Below are 19,176 nucleotides of genomic sequence, written 5' to 3'. Positions count from 1 at the left end.
TGTCTGTGAGATTTCGCCAAAGGATGGTTTGCAAGCTCAGGAGCTGATGTTGGATGAGAAGACTTTGCTTTCAAATGGCATTTCAGTACCGAAGTAGTATGGTTGTAGTAGGGTTGAGGTCAGGGCTCTGTGCAGACCACTCCACCAAACTCATCCAACTGTGTCTTTATGAAGCTGGCTTTATGGACATGAGCACCATCAACCCAGAACAGAAAGGCTTCCCCAAACTGTTCCCAAAAGTTTGAAAAAGCATTATTGCCTAAAATCTATTTGTATGCTGTAGCATGAACTGTTCTAATCACCTGAACCTTATAACTTTGAAGGGTTATATACTTTGCCCATATAGTGGGACTGGTTTTTGTTAGGTGCCTGAATACACCTTGCACTTTTCTTTCTTCCAGCAGTTCAATGGCCCAGCTACTAAATAAACAAAGACGTAAATTATGTTCAGACTGGCAGTGAGGTTGTGGTGCAGTTATCACTTTCTCAGATGAAATGCTACACACTGTCATGTGACTGGCAGCAGTGCATTGAGAATGAATGGGGGTGGCAGTGAATGGTTCAGCACTGCCTGATGTAAAATGTGCGAGCCCTGGTTGTTTGAGAATTAATGGGTGTAAGTGGTTGAGCAGCTGGGGAGCTGCTGTTCCCGAAGCAAGTGTGAATGAGTCGGGTTAAAACAGTTTGTGTATTGGTGTCTAGTTTGTAAAAATCCACTGAAGTGTTAGGAATGACCCAGAGTAAATTTACAGATGAAAATTGGATTTATTGATGGCTGCAAAAAAATTTGAAGCTAATTTTGTGTCACCCAGTACCATAGGTCCACAAACGACTTAACATGGGTCCAGTGTCATCTTTCTCCAGTTCTTGTACAACCACTGAGGATGTAAGTAGCTCATGTGTACGTTACCCCAGCACCTGGCTACATTGTGAATAGGCTAGGACTGCACTGCACATTAAAAAACTGCTAATATATGGCTTTTTTTCTCCTTTGTGCCTACATTTCCTTATTCAAGTCTAGATTCTGAAGCGCTTCTTATCTGCTTGAAACATGACTTCCCATAAATGTGCCGGAAGGAAGTTTTATGGAACAATTATTAAAAAAAGAATATTGTTAAAAAAACCGCCAGCTAGACCAAGAAGAAGTGAATATTCTCATCTCCATATCCATCTGCTTCAGACTAGTAGAGGTAAGACCTGGTCATGAAGTCATCCAAAGGGGGACTGGGTTTTTTTGGCCTGGGGACAAACACAACCAGCTGGTCATTTTGTAATGTGTTTAAATAGGTATTTGTAATAGGTATTCTATGTAAAATGTGCCAGGATAGTGATGCTGTTTTGTGAAAGGCAGGTGTTTCATTAGGATGTATTGTGACATGCTGTTACATCTTCTAGCATCAGCTGCCTTTGTCACTCCCTGAGCTTTATACCTTGAAGCCACAGAGGTTGATACAAAAATACTTTTTCCTGCTATGGTTACAGGTCCAAATGTGCATCTGGTGGGTGCTCAGAGTTTGGCAATTACTGTGCTTAAATACACTCTGAATGGAGAAGCATCGTCAACCCTAAGTATATTGTAAGCGCTGGACCAGGGGCCTGACTTTAGGCCCAATACATCCCCGAATTACACTCATCAGTGGATGCCACCATCTTTACTTAATGTTGCTGCTTCTCTATATGGTTAATGGCTTACTGCTGCACATACCTATTTTGTACTTCATGGAATATTTGAGCCATGCCCATTATATCCATAATATTGCCCATCTGTTTGGTCATACAACTCCACTGTAACCTTCTAATGGCTTCATATTTAGGGATAGATTATATTAAGTAAAAACCATTTGAGATATTTCAAGATACCTTTAAAACAAATATTTAGAAGCAAGCACATCCATCCATACATACATGCATGCATGCATGTGCAGGGTATTCTATCCTTATTGTTCATGGATACTGGTGGATAAGTGACTACCAATCAGAATTCACTGTGTTGAATTCAGGCCACAAATCTGATGGCATTGGTACTTCACTTTTTATTAAGTCTGTATAAGTTCTGATTCTTGAAGATGACATTTCATTAAATAATGGTCACCATGTCTAGTAATTGTCAATTCCTTTACAGGGAAGCAAGATGTCAACGTTTAGCAATGATTCAGATTCCCAGCCACAGTTTTACAGCCACAAACATGTGTTCACCATCCTGGTTTTAGCTGTCACTACTCTCGTCGGTGTCCCCGGCAATGCTCTTGTGCTTTGGGTTAGTGGAGTGAAGATGGATTGGACTGTGACCACCATTTGGTTTGGAAACCTTGCCCTGGCTGATATCACCTGCTGCTTGTGTCTCCCATTCAGCGTAGCGCAGATCTTCTATTCCGATTGGCTGTACGGTTCTGCTCTCTGCAGGATTTTACCTTTCATCGTGACCATTAACATGTATGCCAGTGTCTTCACACTGGTGACCATTAGCATTGACCGTTGGATTCTGGTTTCCCGACCCGTGTGGGCCAAAAAACACCGAAAAATACACACAGCGTGGATGATATGCTTGGCCATTTGGATTTCGTCTTTCCTGATGTGTCTACCTGTTGTTATCTACCAGAGAACAGTCACTTCCAGCAACAAGACCTTTTGTTATTCAGAAGATCCCACCACTGTACCCGTCACTCTTGCACATGCAACATTTGGATTTCTGATTCCTCTTATAATAATCTCAGCCTGTTACATTCATCTGGCTTTTAAAGCACAAAGGATCAGATTTGTAGAGGTCGGTAAAAAAGCCACCAGGGTGGCCATAAGTATTATCATCGTGTTTTTCCTCACCTGGGTCCCCTTTCACATAGTCAGTGTCCTCCTCCTATATAAAAAGAGTGAAGCATTGGACATCTTGGACCTTTTCTCCAAATCTTTGGCCCAGTTCAATAGCTGCATCAACCCCATACGCTACGTCTTCATGGGGAAAGATATGAAGCAAAGGGTGAAACAGTCTGTCTATGAGCTTGTTGAACATTTGTTTCGTGAAGACTTACTGAGTGCTTCAGATTCCAGCAGGACCCAAAACGAAGAGGGGAGCCCTGTAGAGGTACTGTCAGAGTAACAGTCTGGTGTGAGGTGGCGAGAGTAAAATGCAAGGACTACTTATATGTAGACTGTAATAAAAAACAAAATTGGAAAGGTAAAAAACAATATAATTACCTGGCCACTGTGGCTTTCCGATTGGATTCTGGGAGTTAATGATGTCGTGAAATTGTTCTTTAGTACAAAGGAACATCAGCTTGCATGATTTGGAAACCGGGATCACAGTGATGTCACCTTGCCTGTTCAATTGTTTAAGTTCAACGCTTACACTGTTGGCGTTCCTTCAGCATGCATCTTATGTGAATTGGAACGAGCTGTTAGTTTTTTTTGCCATTTTCTCCCTTTTCTTAATAAATACCAAAAGAAACACGTGGTTACTAGTACCACAATTGATATACTGCCAGAATCGGCAGGTAATATTTATATTTTGCATAGACTGACTCATGTCATTCATCATGTATTTATTTTTTTATTTTGCCACTTTAAGGGTTGTTATCTTGTTGAGCAAAACTAAGTAATTGCTCTCCTGCCCTATGGGAAAGGAAATGAATTGCCATCAGGGATCAAAACAGGTATTGGATGCTAGTTGTAGTGGAAATGGGATAAAGTAATGGAAGGAGAAGATTCTCCATGTTTTCATGCCATCTTTAGTTCCCCAGCCATGCAGGGATCATGCCAATGCTGGTCCTCTTCCCCGAGGGGAGTCTGGGCTTTCACCATGAAAAACTGAATATTATAGAAATGATTGGGCATTACAGAAAATGGAAAAGGAAAAAGAACACTTGATGGGTTTGCTTAGCAGCTGATTTGTGATACCAGGATATTTTATTTAAGTAAAAGTTTTTGTTTATCAAATGCTCACACTGTGGTTTCATTGATGTTCTACAGAGAACCTATTTGAATGAGGTAAAGCTGAGAGCTTTAGATGAGAAAGTGAGAGTGATCGCTTGCTGAGATATAAAGCTGATGCACATATTGGAGAAAGTGAAGAATGGTAGGCTGGGGTATAGCAACAATGGAGGGGCTGAATATCCCCCCTCTTCCCCCTGCCCATGATGTCCTTGTCTGTGGTTGCATAGTGGATATAGGATCACTGATGTGGCTTTCAGGTAAAAATGCTCTCTGAAGAACTTCATTTTATATACTAACCCTGTACAATCTTTCTTTCTCATCTACTTACACTGCTACCCCCAACTGACCTACTGACTAACTGAATAAAATGTATTTGGCATTGCTACATATGAAAAATTTTTCATCATTTTTAGCTATTGTTAGATCTTACTGTTTTTCGCTACGTCCTTATTGCCTTTTCCTGTCCACATGGACATGATGGCTGCATGGGATTGGTCATGATTGGTTTCCTGTTGGTGACCGTGCAGAACTCGGTGCCAATCATCACATTGCAGGGTACTGGTGAGAAACTAGATAAAGATGATGTTGGTGACTTGGTGCAGGATGCAAAGTGTTGTATCCTATCTTATCCTTGCCTGGCACTCCAAGCCCACCACCATCAATCAACTGCAGACACCCAACATCACGGGCCGACATAATGAGGGGAGAGGAGGCATCATCTTACACACTGTATGCACTGACATTATTACAGATGTCTGTCTGTGGTCACAAAATGATCAGTTCATTGATTGCTAATAGGATATTATGAGCTAGAGGCTTTGGTTTAGAGTCTTCTATTTTCACAATGGGTTTAATTTACTAAATCAAAGTGACATAGAATAATGCAGAGTTCCTGTTGACCTATATGGGTCACCTCTGTACTGGGACTCGTCCAGCACCTTTGGTACTTTATTCCCTGCACCTACTAAAGCTATGAAATGAGCAGTCAGGAATCCATGCATGAGTACAATAAGTGTATAATTGCCATCAAATAGAATAAAACTGACATTCTGTAATCTAATATCCAGTGCACAGTGCAGATCTCGGTATTCTGATAATAAATTTGTACATTCTGGATACATTTAAAATAGTATATGGGTTCTTTGGAAATAGATTTACATATCATTGATTATAAACTCATTATAATAATTGGTCTATTAATGTTTATTAGACAGCAGGACCCATAAATAAGGAGAATGACAACATGCAAAGCAACCAATAGTAAGTGAATGCATCATGGAGTAACGGCTCGTGCACAGCTGTCATCTGTTCAGATGACAAACTACTGCTGATGAGAGCTGCGCAGAGGCGGCAGGTGTGGTGGGCGGATCGCCCAGGAGAAAGCCTCTGCGGTGAACTATGGATTGGTAGATTGAATCTTGTATTGATTATAAGGATTTATGGTAGTGTGTTTGCCCAGAATAAGTGTTCTGTGTCTAAATCAACCTAATGGGTGTTGGGGTGGTGACTCCCAATTATTGTAGGTTGAATACTTGGAATTGATCATAAGAATCTATTGTATCGAATGTAAGCCCAAAAATTTGTCTTCTGCTTCTAATCCAACCTGTTGGTTCACGGACTCCTAAACACCATTTCAGTTTGACTCATGGAGCCTCGTGTCCTGCCAAAATAGGCCGCTATTGTTTTACCCATGACAGATACTGAGATGTATAACCAACTCTCCAAGGTGATGACTGTTTGGTTCCTTCATTAAAATTCAGAGTTAATGAAAAGTATGGTTCAGTACTTTGATTTGTGTCATTTTTGGCTCTCAAATTAGGTATCAACTTCTATATCAGGATATACATGTAGAGGTTTAAATACAAGTATGATCACGATCTTTCTAGTGCATTGTGATGGTGTGGATGAACCCCACAGAAGAAACTATGTCACTGAAACGTCAGTATTCTCAGCCAATGTATAGTTCAGGGGTGTCAGGGTGTATAGTTCAGGGCCAAATTTAAAAACTTAGACAAAGTTGTGGGCCAACCTTGAAATTTATTAAAAAAATTGAGGACATTTTTACTTCTCATTAGATATAAACCCTTTTCATATGGAAACAAAAGGGTTTTGCTTCACATTCAATCTGCAACAAGCTTGTAATAAAGAAAGAGGCATAAAAAAAATAATAATTTAGGAAAAAAATCTTATGCCTCCTTCTCTATTTTTAGCCTTCTGAGTTAATTTTCAATGGTAACCTTTTTTGCCCGGGCTAACAATAAAAACAATATTCTATGAAAATCTAATTATTCAAGTCCATCCTTGGAGAGCAAAGGAAAAGTACAGCTGAGGGGGAGTGCTGAAAATGTCAGACTTGGCCAATGCGGGGCTAAGTCTTATGAGTGGCTCGCTGCTGGAACTCCCTCTTCATGGAAATAGTGCAGCTACTAAAAGAGTCCAATTTTGGGCCACACATGGGCAGAGAGCCCGCTGGTCTGTAGATGTGAGTGATGCTAGGAATTGTAGTAGCGGTGCTATTTCAATGCAGTGGCAGGCTAGCTGCAGTTCATATTTAGGATTTCTTAGGGGGCCAAAATAAAATGGATGTTGGGGGCCAGATTTTGACACCCCTGGTATAGCTTGGGTAAAGGGGCCATTAAACTCAGATAATGATACGAAGATGGAAGAGGGAGGAAGTCATTGGTTGTCACTGGGCTACTCTTCTCATTTGGACTGTAGGGCACCAACGTTATCACCATTACAGGGGCAGAAGATGGATTGGAAGGAAGATATTGTATTTGTACTTTCAGCTGAATCCACAGAAAGTAAAGTACTAAAGCTGCTGCATTTCTGGTGGAACCAACAAGTGTATTTTGTATTTCCTGAAAATGTTTTTATCCTGAAAATGAAGGTCTCTTTCTGAGCTAAAATGGAAAATTCACTCCTGAATAGGAGTGATTGGAAGAACAGTCTGAAATTAGCTTAAGAACTGGTAAGCTGCAGTATATTTCATTTTTGCTCTTGGGTTCTTTGGGGATCAGTTGGGCAGGCATGCAGAGTCCATAATCACAAGAGGATTGTCACTCCTTTAGGTTCTATATGACTATCTACAATCCACAGTTTTGTGTATGGCTAAACAAAAATGGGCGCCTTTCCATTTTTTGAGGGTATATTTAATAATAAAGTTATTTTTACTTGTTAGGAAGTGACAGATTTATCAATGTCACGGTGTAATTTAATAATGCGCTAATAATGCCTTAATATGCGAAAAGTGTCAGATTTGTTTAATGTAGGCATTACACTAACATGCAGAATTGCCAAAGATGTATTGCAGGCTACTGGCTCTACCAAGTAGGGTTGGCCCCAGAACTATGCCGGTATCATCAAATAGGAGGTCAGTGAGCCCACAGTTCAAGGAACCCTGAGGGCCCACACAACCCTGGCTGAGAATGACTGACAAATACACTTACACAGCAAATGGTCCCAATACTGCAAAAGTGCTAGGTAACAAATGAGTCCAATGATCATAGGAACAGGTACTCTTTATATAATGGTGTATATATCCAAGTTTTGCAACACATAGGATCTGATGTACAGGGTGACAGAATCAATGAAGACCGTGTGACAACAGGATTTTTAGTGAGCCATTAAAAACTAAAATATATAAAAATATATTTTAACATTACACCTGTAATAAATATATCAAAACATCCCTTTTATTATTACAGAACCTGATTATTCCATATATATATATATATATATATATATATATGATTATATTTTCTGTATATATACATATTTATTAAATAAGATTTAAAAACACCAGTTTTTAGAATTTTTAAAAGTAATAGTAATGAAAAAAGATGATTGATGATTGGAGTCTATGGGACACTGCACTTCAACTTTTGATGTGCACGATAACGCATGTCACGGGGATCGGGACAATCTGAAAGGTGTTTTCTGTAAGTTCTTATAATACTTATAGAGGTATTCCGTAGAAAAAAGAACGAACGATAATGTAAAATGATAAAATGCCCACAGGATCTTGACTTCTGTTTGGAGTAGTCAGATCAGTAAAAGCTGAATTCTGATTGGATGGAGTGTGTTGGTTACCTGCAAACCTTCACTGCACTTTGTGCTGCTCTACTATATAAACTTGCAACAGGAAGTCACAGGAACGTATTATAAGCAGTGGTGGAACTCTGGCCTAGCTTGAGTCAATATTGATGTACTTGTAGGTAACAAACCCGTGTATACCAATTGTAGGGACAATCATTTGATCCACATGATCTGCAGCAATGTGTTGAAGAAATGGCCTGGTAATGAGTTTCAAGTGGAATACCACACTTGCCTGATGAAATTTGGACCTTTGGAACTTTGATTCATTTCTGTAGCCTTGCTCTGACCCTTTTCTGACTTGATTGCACCCCTTTGCTTGGTATCAAAGCTCCATCTATTTGGTCCAACAACATGGAACTGTCCTGGAAATTAGACATTGCTTTCAAGTACCATGGAGGTTCTTCAAAGAGCTTGAATTGTGTTTTTCCCAAGTTCCAAAAAGTTTCAACACGTGACTCAAGGAGAACATGTGACTCAATTTCGAGATTCTCAGAGTTTAGTTCAACCTTCCTTCAACGTCATACAAATAATAATTCCTATATCCCAGTACCTTAGAAAGTTGCATCATAATGAAGAGAATGGCACATCCGTTTTTTGGATAGAGAAACTGGCTTTGACATCCTTGAAATTTGCTGCTAAGTCTCTGAAGCTTCAGAAGCTGAAGCCAGGGTTTCTTGGTTCAGGTCCATCACTTTATCCCGATTCCATCTATTCTGGAGGCAATTTCACTCCGGTTAATTCCACACTGTTACGTCGGCTGCCATGATCTACATCCTTAGACTTTTGGAACTCCCTGGCAATGTCCTCAAATGTGCGGCCACGAGTCTCAGGAACTTTGAAGAACGTGAAGATGAAGAACAAAATTAAGAATATCATGAAGATGAGGAAGACGTAGGGGCCACATCCATCCTTTTTAAGGAGAACAAAACGGGAGATTAGAGCAAGAAAGAAAAAAACATTAAAAAAAGTTACCATATCATATAATTAATCTGGACTAAAGGACATGAAATGGAAATGAGAAACTCCACAACTCATGACCTTGGGTAATATGGCTGACTAAGATAGGTTTTATCCTTTGTTATGATCGATCCCATTCCACTTACCGCTGCATAGGGGAACAACATCCCAACAAGGAAGTTGGCTGTCCAGTTTGAGCAGCCGGATACTGCCATAGCTGCTGGTCGTGGTCCTTGGCTGAAAAGTTCAGCCACAATGAACCAGGGGATAGGTCCTGGGCCAATCTCAAATAGAGCTACAAACAGGTAGATGGCCACAATGCTCACGTAGCTCCATCCCATGGCGGTTTCCTAAAGAGACCAACACAAAAATTAGACATGGCAAAATAGTAAAGTTGTTGAAAGTGTACAGACAATAAAGGAGAATGAGGTTCGGAATGTAACTTAGATCAGCTTGTGGAAAAAAGAGGCGCAACCCCCAAAAAATATGGAGATGTGTAATCCAATGTAATTCATGTTAAATTATCTAGCAGGGGTGCGTAAAACTGCTCAAATGTTTTTTTTTAGTAAAAATGTTGCCAAATCACCAAAATGGAGGGGGGGAATGGAGAAGAGTAAAAGATATGTGAAGGAGAACAGAGATATTATAATTAAGAAATATAAAATAATGAGTTCTCACCCTGAGCCTAAGAGCAATCGTCAATAAGAGAGCAAATACGGCCATTCCACCAAGGCCGGTGAGGTGAAGCGTCCGCCGACCAGCACGTTCTACAACCAACAACTGAAAGAGCGAAAGAAAAGTCAAGACGAGTTCATTTAGCAAATCTGTTTGAGTGAACATTATTACAATGCAATAGTAAGTTTGTAACAGTGATATTAAGGAACAACACGGCTTGTATCTTTGGACTTTGGGCCTTTGCTAATGATCAAATGTAGTAGAAAAATGACATCAGTTTGAGATTCTTCTACACTCACTTAAAACTTATTGTAGATGCAGTTTATCTACACTTGATATTTTTCAGCTGCTTTTATGTCCCTTTAGAATTTTATGGGGAGAGAAGCAATTTTAAAGCTTGTTGAGGCAACAAATAGATTGTCATGGGTTAAAACTATGCAAAAGGCCAGAACCATTTTGTTGGGGAGAGAACATATTTTAGAAGATTTTACTATAACAAATATCTTATGGCTACACAGTAACATGCGTGACATACTCACCGATACGACAGTAAAGACCACGTTCACAATACCAGCGCCGATGGTGGCATAGATTGGGTTTGGGACTTTAGCAGTCTCGAAAATACTGGTAGAGTAATAGAAGACCTGCAAGATAAAGATTATACTCAAGATCCGCATTAGAACAGCAACCTGTCAAAATACACAACTAGCCCAAGTCTACAGAAATAAATGACAGCCACAAGTTTGCAAAGATTCCTCTGCAATCCAGTGGAAAACTATAACAGGCCAATAAATAATGAGGTATCATGAGATAGGAGGACTGGAATGAGGGCATTTGTCCCCCCTGGCTGCTTCCTCACCAAGTGTGTTGCACTTTCTTTAGCCAACAAGAAACTGTCTGTCTCAACTATGAAAGAGCCGAAGGAATGCATTTACCCCTGAGTAGTAGTAATGGAACCCTCAATCTTTCCTCTCCTCCGTTATTTTTGACCTGCCTGCGTAGTAGGAGCTGGAAGAAGCTGAGAAAATGTCCATAGAGTGGTTACTTACTGCATTGATCCCGGAAAGTTGCTGTGACAGCTGCAGAACAATGGCGATAATGATGGGCTGGCGGTACTGCCTCATGCGGAATAATTCGATAAAGGACACCGGTTTCTCCTGAGCCATCCGTTCCCCTTCCTCCTTCATTTCTGCCATTTCGATGTCCACATCCTGGCTTTGTCGAAGTTGCTGTAAGACTGACACCAAATATTGTGTAAAACATGCAAAGTCATCAGGGGTGTCAACATCAGCAGAAGTTTAGGATTAAAGCTGAACTCCAGGTAAACGGCAGATACGTACTCGCCCACTGAAAGCTCAATCAATAAGATAATGAGAATAAATCTGCCGCAGGCTTGTAGTCTGAAATCTATTCCGCACGCTGGATAAGGGAGAGGAGCGGCCATGATTGGGTATCCCTCTCCTTCTCGGACCCCAGGGCAGTTAACCCAGCAGCACCCCCTGTAGTAATAAAAACCATGAAGTACTCACTTTCTTTAGCTTTTTCATCTTCCTTCTTAACCATTAACAGGTAGCGGGGGCTTTCAGGGCAGAACGGCAGCAAGATACACTGGATGATCGCCAGGAGGACGGTGATACCCAACAGAAGGGGCCAGTATGTTACTGAACCCAAGATGACATCAAGACCAAAAATCTGAAAACAGCAGCAATAAATGTTGGTTTTGGGTGAATAACACACATAAAGAGCAAGTGCAATTCTTTTCTTCTTAAATAGCCCTTTTTTTAATATGATATTCATACTGAAAACCTTGCTCATATTTGCCTTTTTGCATTTTTATTATAGGATATTCATACTGCAACCTTGCACATACAATATCATCACTGTGTTGCCTGCATAGCCAATATTCCAAGATTTCTGAGACTCACACATGTGCACCTTTCCCAATTGATGGCATGATGAGCGTTATCTCTAATGGTGAGAATAGGAATGCTGTACTGAATGCGGGCAATGGTACAATTTTACAGAAGCACATGAAAAGAATATCTTATAGATATGCATTGTCACAAGGGCTAGGAAGTAATGTATGAGGGGGATTGAAATGTTCCTATTTCGAATAATATGCAGAAGAACACACAAGGTATCACAGAATAAGAGGGGAAATCTGTGTGAAGATGTGAGTGGCACCAGTGCAGCCATAAATATGTGAGGGGCAGGGTAATGCCCTGATATCTCTTACCATGATATTGGATTATTGTGTTGCTCATCCAGATCAGTAAAAGAGTGAAATGTGTCCATTTTTGCAAGATATATTTTACATTCTCTGTTAAACCCCAACATACATTGCCTTTTTTTTATCAGGTTAAAGTTATTTTGACTGACACAACTCTTTTTATGTACTCACCTGTGCCACCAATATTCCAATCACGATGCCAAGCTGGTTCAGTGTCCCCAGAGCTCCTCGGTAAGCAGTGGGTGCCAGTTCTCCAATGTACATTGGCACTAGACCAGTGCAGAATCCGGAGAAAACTCCAATAATAAATCTTCCAATAATCAGCATCTCTATGGACCAGGCAACCTTGGAAAGCGCCATTAAAGCTCCACCAACCAGAGCAAAAACATTGACCAGCAGCATGGCATTCTTCCTGAAATAAGGAAAATGAGAACACTGGTTGTATATAATGCAGATCTATTTCTGATAAAAACATTTGTATATATATATATATATATATATATATATTTATATAAATAGATAAATAAATATATATACAGGTAGTCCTCGAGTTATGATGGAGACGTCCCCAACTTGAAAATTTCATTAGTGGTAAACTGGCCTAGCCTACCCACGAGTCTCATAGAATGTTGGTCAGTATGAAGTCGTACTGCATACTGTAATTTTGTTGATCACTGGCGAGAATGAGGCATCTCACAAGGCAAGAGATGTGTACATCCCGGCATTGTTCCCACTATATCGTACCGCATACCGTGGTAATTTTTGCAGCGCAAACCTTCTTTATCAGTATTGTCATCGTAAGTTCCAAACATCATAACTCAAACCATCATAACTCGGGGAGCATCTGCATATATATATATCAAGATATATATAGACACAATTGTGCTAATTGATGAATTGGTAGGTGTGGCACGAACTGTACATTTCCTTACTACTATCAAGTTTTCGAACTGGTGAACACACATTGATAATCATTAAATGCCAACCAGAGGTGTATAAGGTTGTCCAATCAATTTCTTATCTTAGACTGCTGCATCCTCACCTGCCAAAACGGTTGGCAAAGTACCCCACGGAGAGAGAGCCCACCATCCCGCCGACGGAGAATATGGCCACAGAAAGCGACCAGAGTGAAGTCAGGAGGCTAGAAGAAATAGACTTGTTGTAACGATGGATGAAGGTATCATTATAGAATGATTTTATGACCTGGAAGAAATAAACATAGGTGTCACAGCTCAGTAAAACAAAACAATACCTGAGGGGTGGTACAAAGGGTGGCAAATCTAATGAGGAATGGAAACTAATAAGGGTATCCAGCTGCCAACCCAACATAATGCTATATTTACTGTATAATAGACCAAGATGCTTATAATTGTTCAGGGGCAGCAAATCTGACATTCACCAAATATTCTGTCCAGGCCCAGTGTTTTCAATGACAGTGTTTAACAATCCACCAGTGATTGGTGAATATGAGATTAATTACTTTATAAACAGAAACCTAAGTCTAGGTTCACAGGGGCCATGAGGCTGCTGTTTGGTTTCCGCTTCCTCATGCCAGGAACTGCTGACTCTTGGGAGACTACATGATAGCATCTTTCTGGGGCAGCCTCATAGAGAATACATAGGGGCAGTGGGAAGTAGTACAGTACCCCATCCTGCTGCCAGCTGTCAAATGTGTGGTGCACCTTGCCAGCCGCTAGGACTGCATGGGGTTGTGCGATCCTGAGGACGGTCTAATGCAGCCTAAACTGCTTTTTTGTGCAGGGTAATTTATAAACTGCAGCAATGATATCAGAAAAAGTGATCCTGTTTGGTTGGAGACCTTAAAGCGTTCTGGAGAAGACAATAAGGTTCAGATGGGTGGTGGGAACAGTGGCTGCAGGTTAGATACTGGGGATTTATTTGCTTTGCATTTGTTGGCTTAATTCCAGGGCTCATAGCAGTTTTGTTTTCCTTTTGACTTCAAAACTTTAGAATTTCCTGAACTTTGTTCCAGTTTTACGAGCAGGAATGTTTCCATACAGATCTGTGTGACAAGACCCACCATGACTGAGAAAATGTTCAATTGGTAACATGTTGAAGCACGTTCACCCGTGGCATGTATAGCGTAACACGTACAGAGACACATTGTACAGAAATCTTTATTTCATTGCTGCCAATTATCTCCAAATTCCAAGACATGTCTGAGAAATTTAAGACCAACTTCCCACTGTCCAAGGCGTGACCCTCACAGCCAGACTCCACCATTATATTTCTATTCTACATTAAAGATAAAGTACAGATGAAATGCCCATAAGGAAGAGGTTTTACTTGCCAAAAGATTTGCATTTCTATCATTCAATCCCTGCATTTGGTTTAACCAACTACATAGTAAACTCCTGCAATATCCTCTATCCAATCACAGGCTGAGACGGAGACAAGTCTGTGACCAAGCTGTATTACTGTAAATGTCGCAGGGATAAGTGCGGTCAGGGACCAGGTTGTGCTGTCTGGTGAACTTCAACAATGCCTCAAGAGAAGAAACTCATTGGCAGCTGTATTCTGCAACTTGTATATGGTTGTGCCATAAAGAAAACAATGAAGAGAAATGAAAGTCACCTTTTCCGGAGCATTGATCACTCCCGTATTGTACCCGAACTGCAAGGAGCCAATGGCTGCCACCAGGACCGCGAAGGCCAGTGAGCACGTGAGCTTGCCCTGTGAAGAGAGAGAAAAGATATTTATTATTATACTTTTATTCCAGACTATATTTACTGCAAAGAAACACATGAATGGCAGCAAAGTGGAAGTATTACCCACAGGGCCAGGCCAATGAGCAGCAGCATGGCACAAAAAGCAAGGACCTGTAACCTATAATGCTGAAAGAGCCTATAGTGGGGGGCAAACTTTGACTGTTTTCCCCTGGTGCTATAGGATCTTGTTCTGGCACTGAATTACTATACAGGCCTAATTCTTTTGCCAACCGGCTTTGATTAGGAAAAGGTCAACATCATATTGTGATAGGCTGACCAGAGCACCAATTGTAAAGGGTGATATTCTACCCTCTGCCCAGCAATGTGGGAGGAATTCTTCCCACTGAGATCTACCACCATGATACCTCCATGTACTGTGGGCTGTGTATAATAATTACACAAGGGGTTCCCTGAAGACCTAGAAGTTATTGCAAGGGTTCCTCTATGTTAAAAAAAAGTTGAGAAAGACTGCAATAGATTCCTACATTCCAGTCTGTAGGTGGCACTATTGGTGTGTATTAAAAAAAACTTGGTTGCGGTCGGAACCTTGGCAAGAACATCATGATGAAATTTCTGGAAATGTACAATTAAATATTTGTTTTGTTGGTAGCCTTGTGAATGTTACCATTAGCAGCACTGGCCTGTTTTTGGAGCCAACTACAGCCTTGCCCAATGTCCCATTGTTACCCATATTTACCTTCCTTATATAACTCATCTACTTAGCCCTAACACGTCCTTCAATAATAAATCCTTCATATACATTCATACAGTCTCTGCACCACAGGAGATCACAATCTAATGTAATTTTTCAGCCAGGGTATTTCCAGCAATGAGCAGTTTGTACTTTCCGGAAAGTTATTTCAAGGGTTTTCACATGTTAAAAAGGTTAAGAAAGGCTGATCTATTGTAAAGGCGGAGCCACCCAAGCTCACCAACGAATTTTGGAAGAGACATTCACAGGATACAAACTGGATACCAATAGTGAGAACGGACCCCAGGACCTCAACACTCCAAGCAAAAGGTCCAATCATGGTAACCCTTGTTAACTCTGACTACTACCACAGCCTATATTAGGTGCACAAGCATCATTTCCTTCACTATATGACTACACGTTAGGTATGGAACTTTTAATACAAGTGTGAGCCCTGACGAAGGGGATGAACATCCTTGAAACGTGTTGGGATTTACTCATATACAATAAACTTTCACTCTGATTCTAATTGTTTAGTGGTCACTCATTGGTGCTCCTAATACATAATATCATGGACATTGCCAAATATGACAGACTTTAATATATATATATATATATATATATATATATATATATACTGAGATATACTATACATACTATAGATTGTTTTTATCCTGTGCTCATCATCATATTACATTTCACACAAAAACATGCAGTTAGGTAATTGGCTTCATCCAAAAATTGTCCTTAGACTGTAATAATGACAGATGACTATGGTAGGGACATTAGATTGTGAGCTACTTTGAGGGACAGCTAGTGACATTACTATGGACTTTGTACAGCGCTGCGTAATATGATGGCGCTATATAAATACTGTGTAATATTAATAATAGTTAGTATACTGCACTTGGAGTGGTACAGTGGTCATTTCCAGATGCCTGCCTATAGTTACAGACTTTAAAGTGCAAATCCCAGTGTTCTACAATATATAAAACAATACAATACAATGCTAATCAAACTGAATGAAATAATGATTTATCCTGATTTTTTTAGGATTCTTTTTTCTGACGTGGTGCCTGTCCCACTCTCTCTCTAATAACCTGGTGCCCCTACTCATTTTTTCTAGCCTGAATAGTTTTCAGTAAAGGTCTGACAACCCCGCAAGGTCACTTCTGAAATTACATCAGTGTTGTCACCTTCTCCCTGCACCATGAGCACGGTCGTCCCCAGCCATTGACACACAGATAGGGAGCGGTGCTGAAATGATCACTTGAACTTGACAGAACCAACACACGAAGAGGAATTTTTGGGTTGTATCTGCAGAATGTCACAGGATTATGAAATGGTTTGGAAATCTTTGCAAATTACTTTAATGAGGAACCTCAGGCAAAACTTAAATATTCACTTGTTTCCCAAGTGTCAATATCAGAACAAATTCACATAGTCGGGGGGATTGTAGCTGAAACAGATTTTTGTATTCCTGAATATAGAGATCCAGGGGCACAATAAGCTAAAGCTTCCTATAGGCACCAGCTATACTATCCAATGTGTGATGTGCCTGAGTACAGGTACTCTTTAAAGTCCAACAGAACCTTCAGTGTGCAATAACCAAGTATTGCAATATATTACAGTTCATTTCCTTTAGAAAGCAGCCAGAAGTAAAAAAAAGCTTGTCCCTGCCAGCATGCTGCAGTGAAGGATCCTTGCTCTCTGTGTAGAAGCAGCAGTCTATCTGCAAAGATCCAACAATCCCTCATCTAAATCCAAGCATGAGCTCTCCAATCAGCAGCGAGCATGAGCTGTAATAATTGCAGAGTTATAGGTCTGACTTAGCAGGTGGGGCATGTGCTGCAAACCTGTGCAGAGAGATCGCTGCTTCCACACAGGATGAAGGTTCTTCTCTGCAGCATTCTGGCATTGAACAGACTTTTATACTCAAAGCTGTGGCTGCTTTTTTTTTTTTTTTAAAGAAAATGGACTGAAATGCAAACTAAAAGTTCTACTGGGCTATCGGAACCAAATGCACATTCAAGTTAAGTGATCGCAGTCTGCAGATTGTGTATCGACCCTCTGTCACGCTTCCTGCAGCCAAGTCTGTTAGTAACTAAAAGATAACAATGACTATAATCACCGACCATCACCAACAACTTTGCCAACCGATGGTGGGATTTTCTGATTTCCCTGAAAATAGTCGTTTGTTGTACCCATCCCACCATGCAGGTTGTAGTCCATGCTGGTCAATCTGACATTTAGCGAAACATGCCACTTCCATGTGTTTTAATAGCAGTAATCAATTCTCCACCAAGGGACGTTTCAGTGAATGTCAGATTCACCACTTTTTAAAGAGATTCCAAAGTGTGGCTGTAAATCATTGAAAAGAATGAAAAAGTTATCCGTGTACCTTTTTGGGTTCCATGGTCCCGGTAGCACCGACCCTCCAAGGGTTCAATCAGAAGTTTGCGGCAGAATCTAGTAAAATGCGGCAGCGTGTTGCGGTCTGTATCTGGCAGTGCAGATGTTTTCTCAATCTTCTATATGATTAGACGGTGAATTCTTTCCCCTGCTGAAAACTTTCTGTTGTTGTGTCTTGCCTGTGTGAATGTGTCTGCTGTGCCTGGCAGGCAGGGGGTGTATATAACTCAGAGCTGAGTATGCTGTAATATCTCCATCCCTGTTTATTTCATCACCGCATGAAGATCGCTGCCCATCAGCCATTCATTTCCTAGCAGCATCATGAACACTTCCCCTCATCCTTCACGTCACCAAAGCGGTCCATGACAAGTGCTTAAGGTCACCGCAGTGACCCGGGTCAGAACCCCTTTATGAAGGATTAAGATAATTTTATAACACTGTGCTTATGTAAGGCTCTGGGGTCTGTTTATAAAGCAGTGAATCTGACATTCACCACATTGGTATATCCAATAATACATCAATATTTAATAAATGCAAGCACCTAAATGTGACCTGGTAATAGCCCCTTACATTCTTCTTGCAACTCTTACATTCTTCTTAGCAACACAGCAGCCAACTCATAGGAGGAGAGAACAATGTTAGTGATAAAGAGATGAGTTCATATTTCTGCTGCTTCTCTTTTTACTGTTCATTCATGGGTTGGGCGATGGACAAGACCTGTTGATGTTGCAGTGGGCTTCTGATGGCTTTGGAGGGGAGAATAAACAAGCTGATTGTACTGTATGAAGTATAAATTGGGGAAGTTATTATTAATTGTTACAAGTAGCAGGGGCTGGTTGTTGCAGTTTTTGTGGTGTCTGAATAATGGTGGGTAGAGGATATGTTCATGGCTGGCTTCCTGCTCATTTCCTGGCATCTGAAACCATTCATCGCTGTCAGTGTTTTGCAGCACAATTCATCATTTGTCATGATCATGGCGATCCCCTTCCCTAGGCTTAGAATAATTCTTAAATCTGCCCTCCATTCTTCTCTTTAATAAATCTGCCCTCCATTCTTCTCTTTAATAAATCTGCCCTCCATTCTTCTCTTTATTAAATCTGCCCTCCAGCCCCCCTTCATTAAATTTTTGTCCAGCTCCCCTTCATCAAATCTCCCGCTGACCTCTCATTCATTAATTTCTGCCCTCCATCCTCCCCTTAATTACCACTTGCTCTTCTAAACTGGATTTGCTTCCTCTGATATTACTGCACACTGTGAGCTTTTCACATTAAAAACTGCAGCAAGTCAGATAGAGACGGCTCATTTCCTGGCTGGGGGATGTCCAGCACCATCAGTTTGTTCAATCATGGAGGCTCAGCATCACATGTAAGCGACCCCTAAGGCTAGGACTGCCTACTGCCCCAACCTGACATCCACCCATTAACCACCCGAGCGATAATCCCGACCTTGGTTCGGGT

General features: G+C 40.7%; 2 protein-coding genes across 2 annotated transcripts; one reads left to right on the top strand and one right to left on the bottom strand.

Annotated features, from left to right (window-relative positions):
* The first annotated feature begins 10 nt into the window (after positions 1-10).
* LOC140339665 (C3a anaphylatoxin chemotactic receptor-like) lies at positions 11-5,699 on the top strand. The gene is made up of 2 exons (XM_072424465.1): positions 11-1,190; positions 2,123-5,699. The coding sequence occupies exon 2, from the start codon at positions 2,132-2,134 to the stop codon at positions 3,092-3,094; it is 963 nt and encodes a 320-aa protein (XP_072280566.1). The 5' UTR covers positions 11-1,190; positions 2,123-2,131; the 3' UTR covers positions 3,095-5,699.
* Positions 5,700-7,430: 1,731 nt separating this feature from the next.
* Positions 7,431-17,929, bottom strand: LOC140339664 (solute carrier family 2, facilitated glucose transporter member 3-like). The gene is made up of 10 exons (XM_072424464.1): positions 17,709-17,929; positions 14,483-14,581; positions 12,930-13,090; positions 12,059-12,299; positions 11,187-11,349; positions 10,707-10,894; positions 10,197-10,301; positions 9,661-9,762; positions 9,129-9,332; positions 7,431-8,934 (listed from the first exon to the last, which is right to left on the bottom strand). Exons 1-10 carry the CDS (start codon positions 17,721-17,723, stop codon positions 8,734-8,736), a joined length of 1,479 nt encoding a protein of 492 aa, XP_072280565.1. The 5' UTR covers positions 17,724-17,929; the 3' UTR covers positions 7,431-8,733.
* Between the last annotated feature and the right edge of the window lie 1,247 nt (positions 17,930-19,176).

This window comes from Pyxicephalus adspersus, chromosome 10 (genome assembly GCF_032062135.1).
Source record: "Pyxicephalus adspersus chromosome 10, UCB_Pads_2.0, whole genome shotgun sequence".
NCBI classification, from domain to species: domain Eukaryota; kingdom Metazoa; phylum Chordata; class Amphibia; order Anura; family Pyxicephalidae; genus Pyxicephalus; species Pyxicephalus adspersus.
The sequence above is the reverse complement of the archived record's forward strand: the minus strand, read 5'-3'. Positions and strand labels throughout refer to the sequence as shown.

Bases quoted from the DNA above. Each gene is read 5' to 3' on its own strand.
- LOC140339664 (XM_072424464.1), bottom strand. The intron at 10,302-10,706 runs GTAAGTAACCAC...TTTATCTTGCAG, and splicing joins AACTTTCCGGGATCAATGCA to GTCTTCTATTACTCTACCAG. The intron at 9,763-10,196 runs GTGAGTATGTCA...TCGCTCTTTCAG, and splicing joins TGGTCTTTACTGTCGTATCG to TTGTTGGTTGTAGAACGTGC.
- LOC140339665 (XM_072424465.1), top strand. From the start codon at position 2,132: ATGTCAACGTTTAGCAATGATTCAGATTCCCAGCCACAGTTTTACAGC.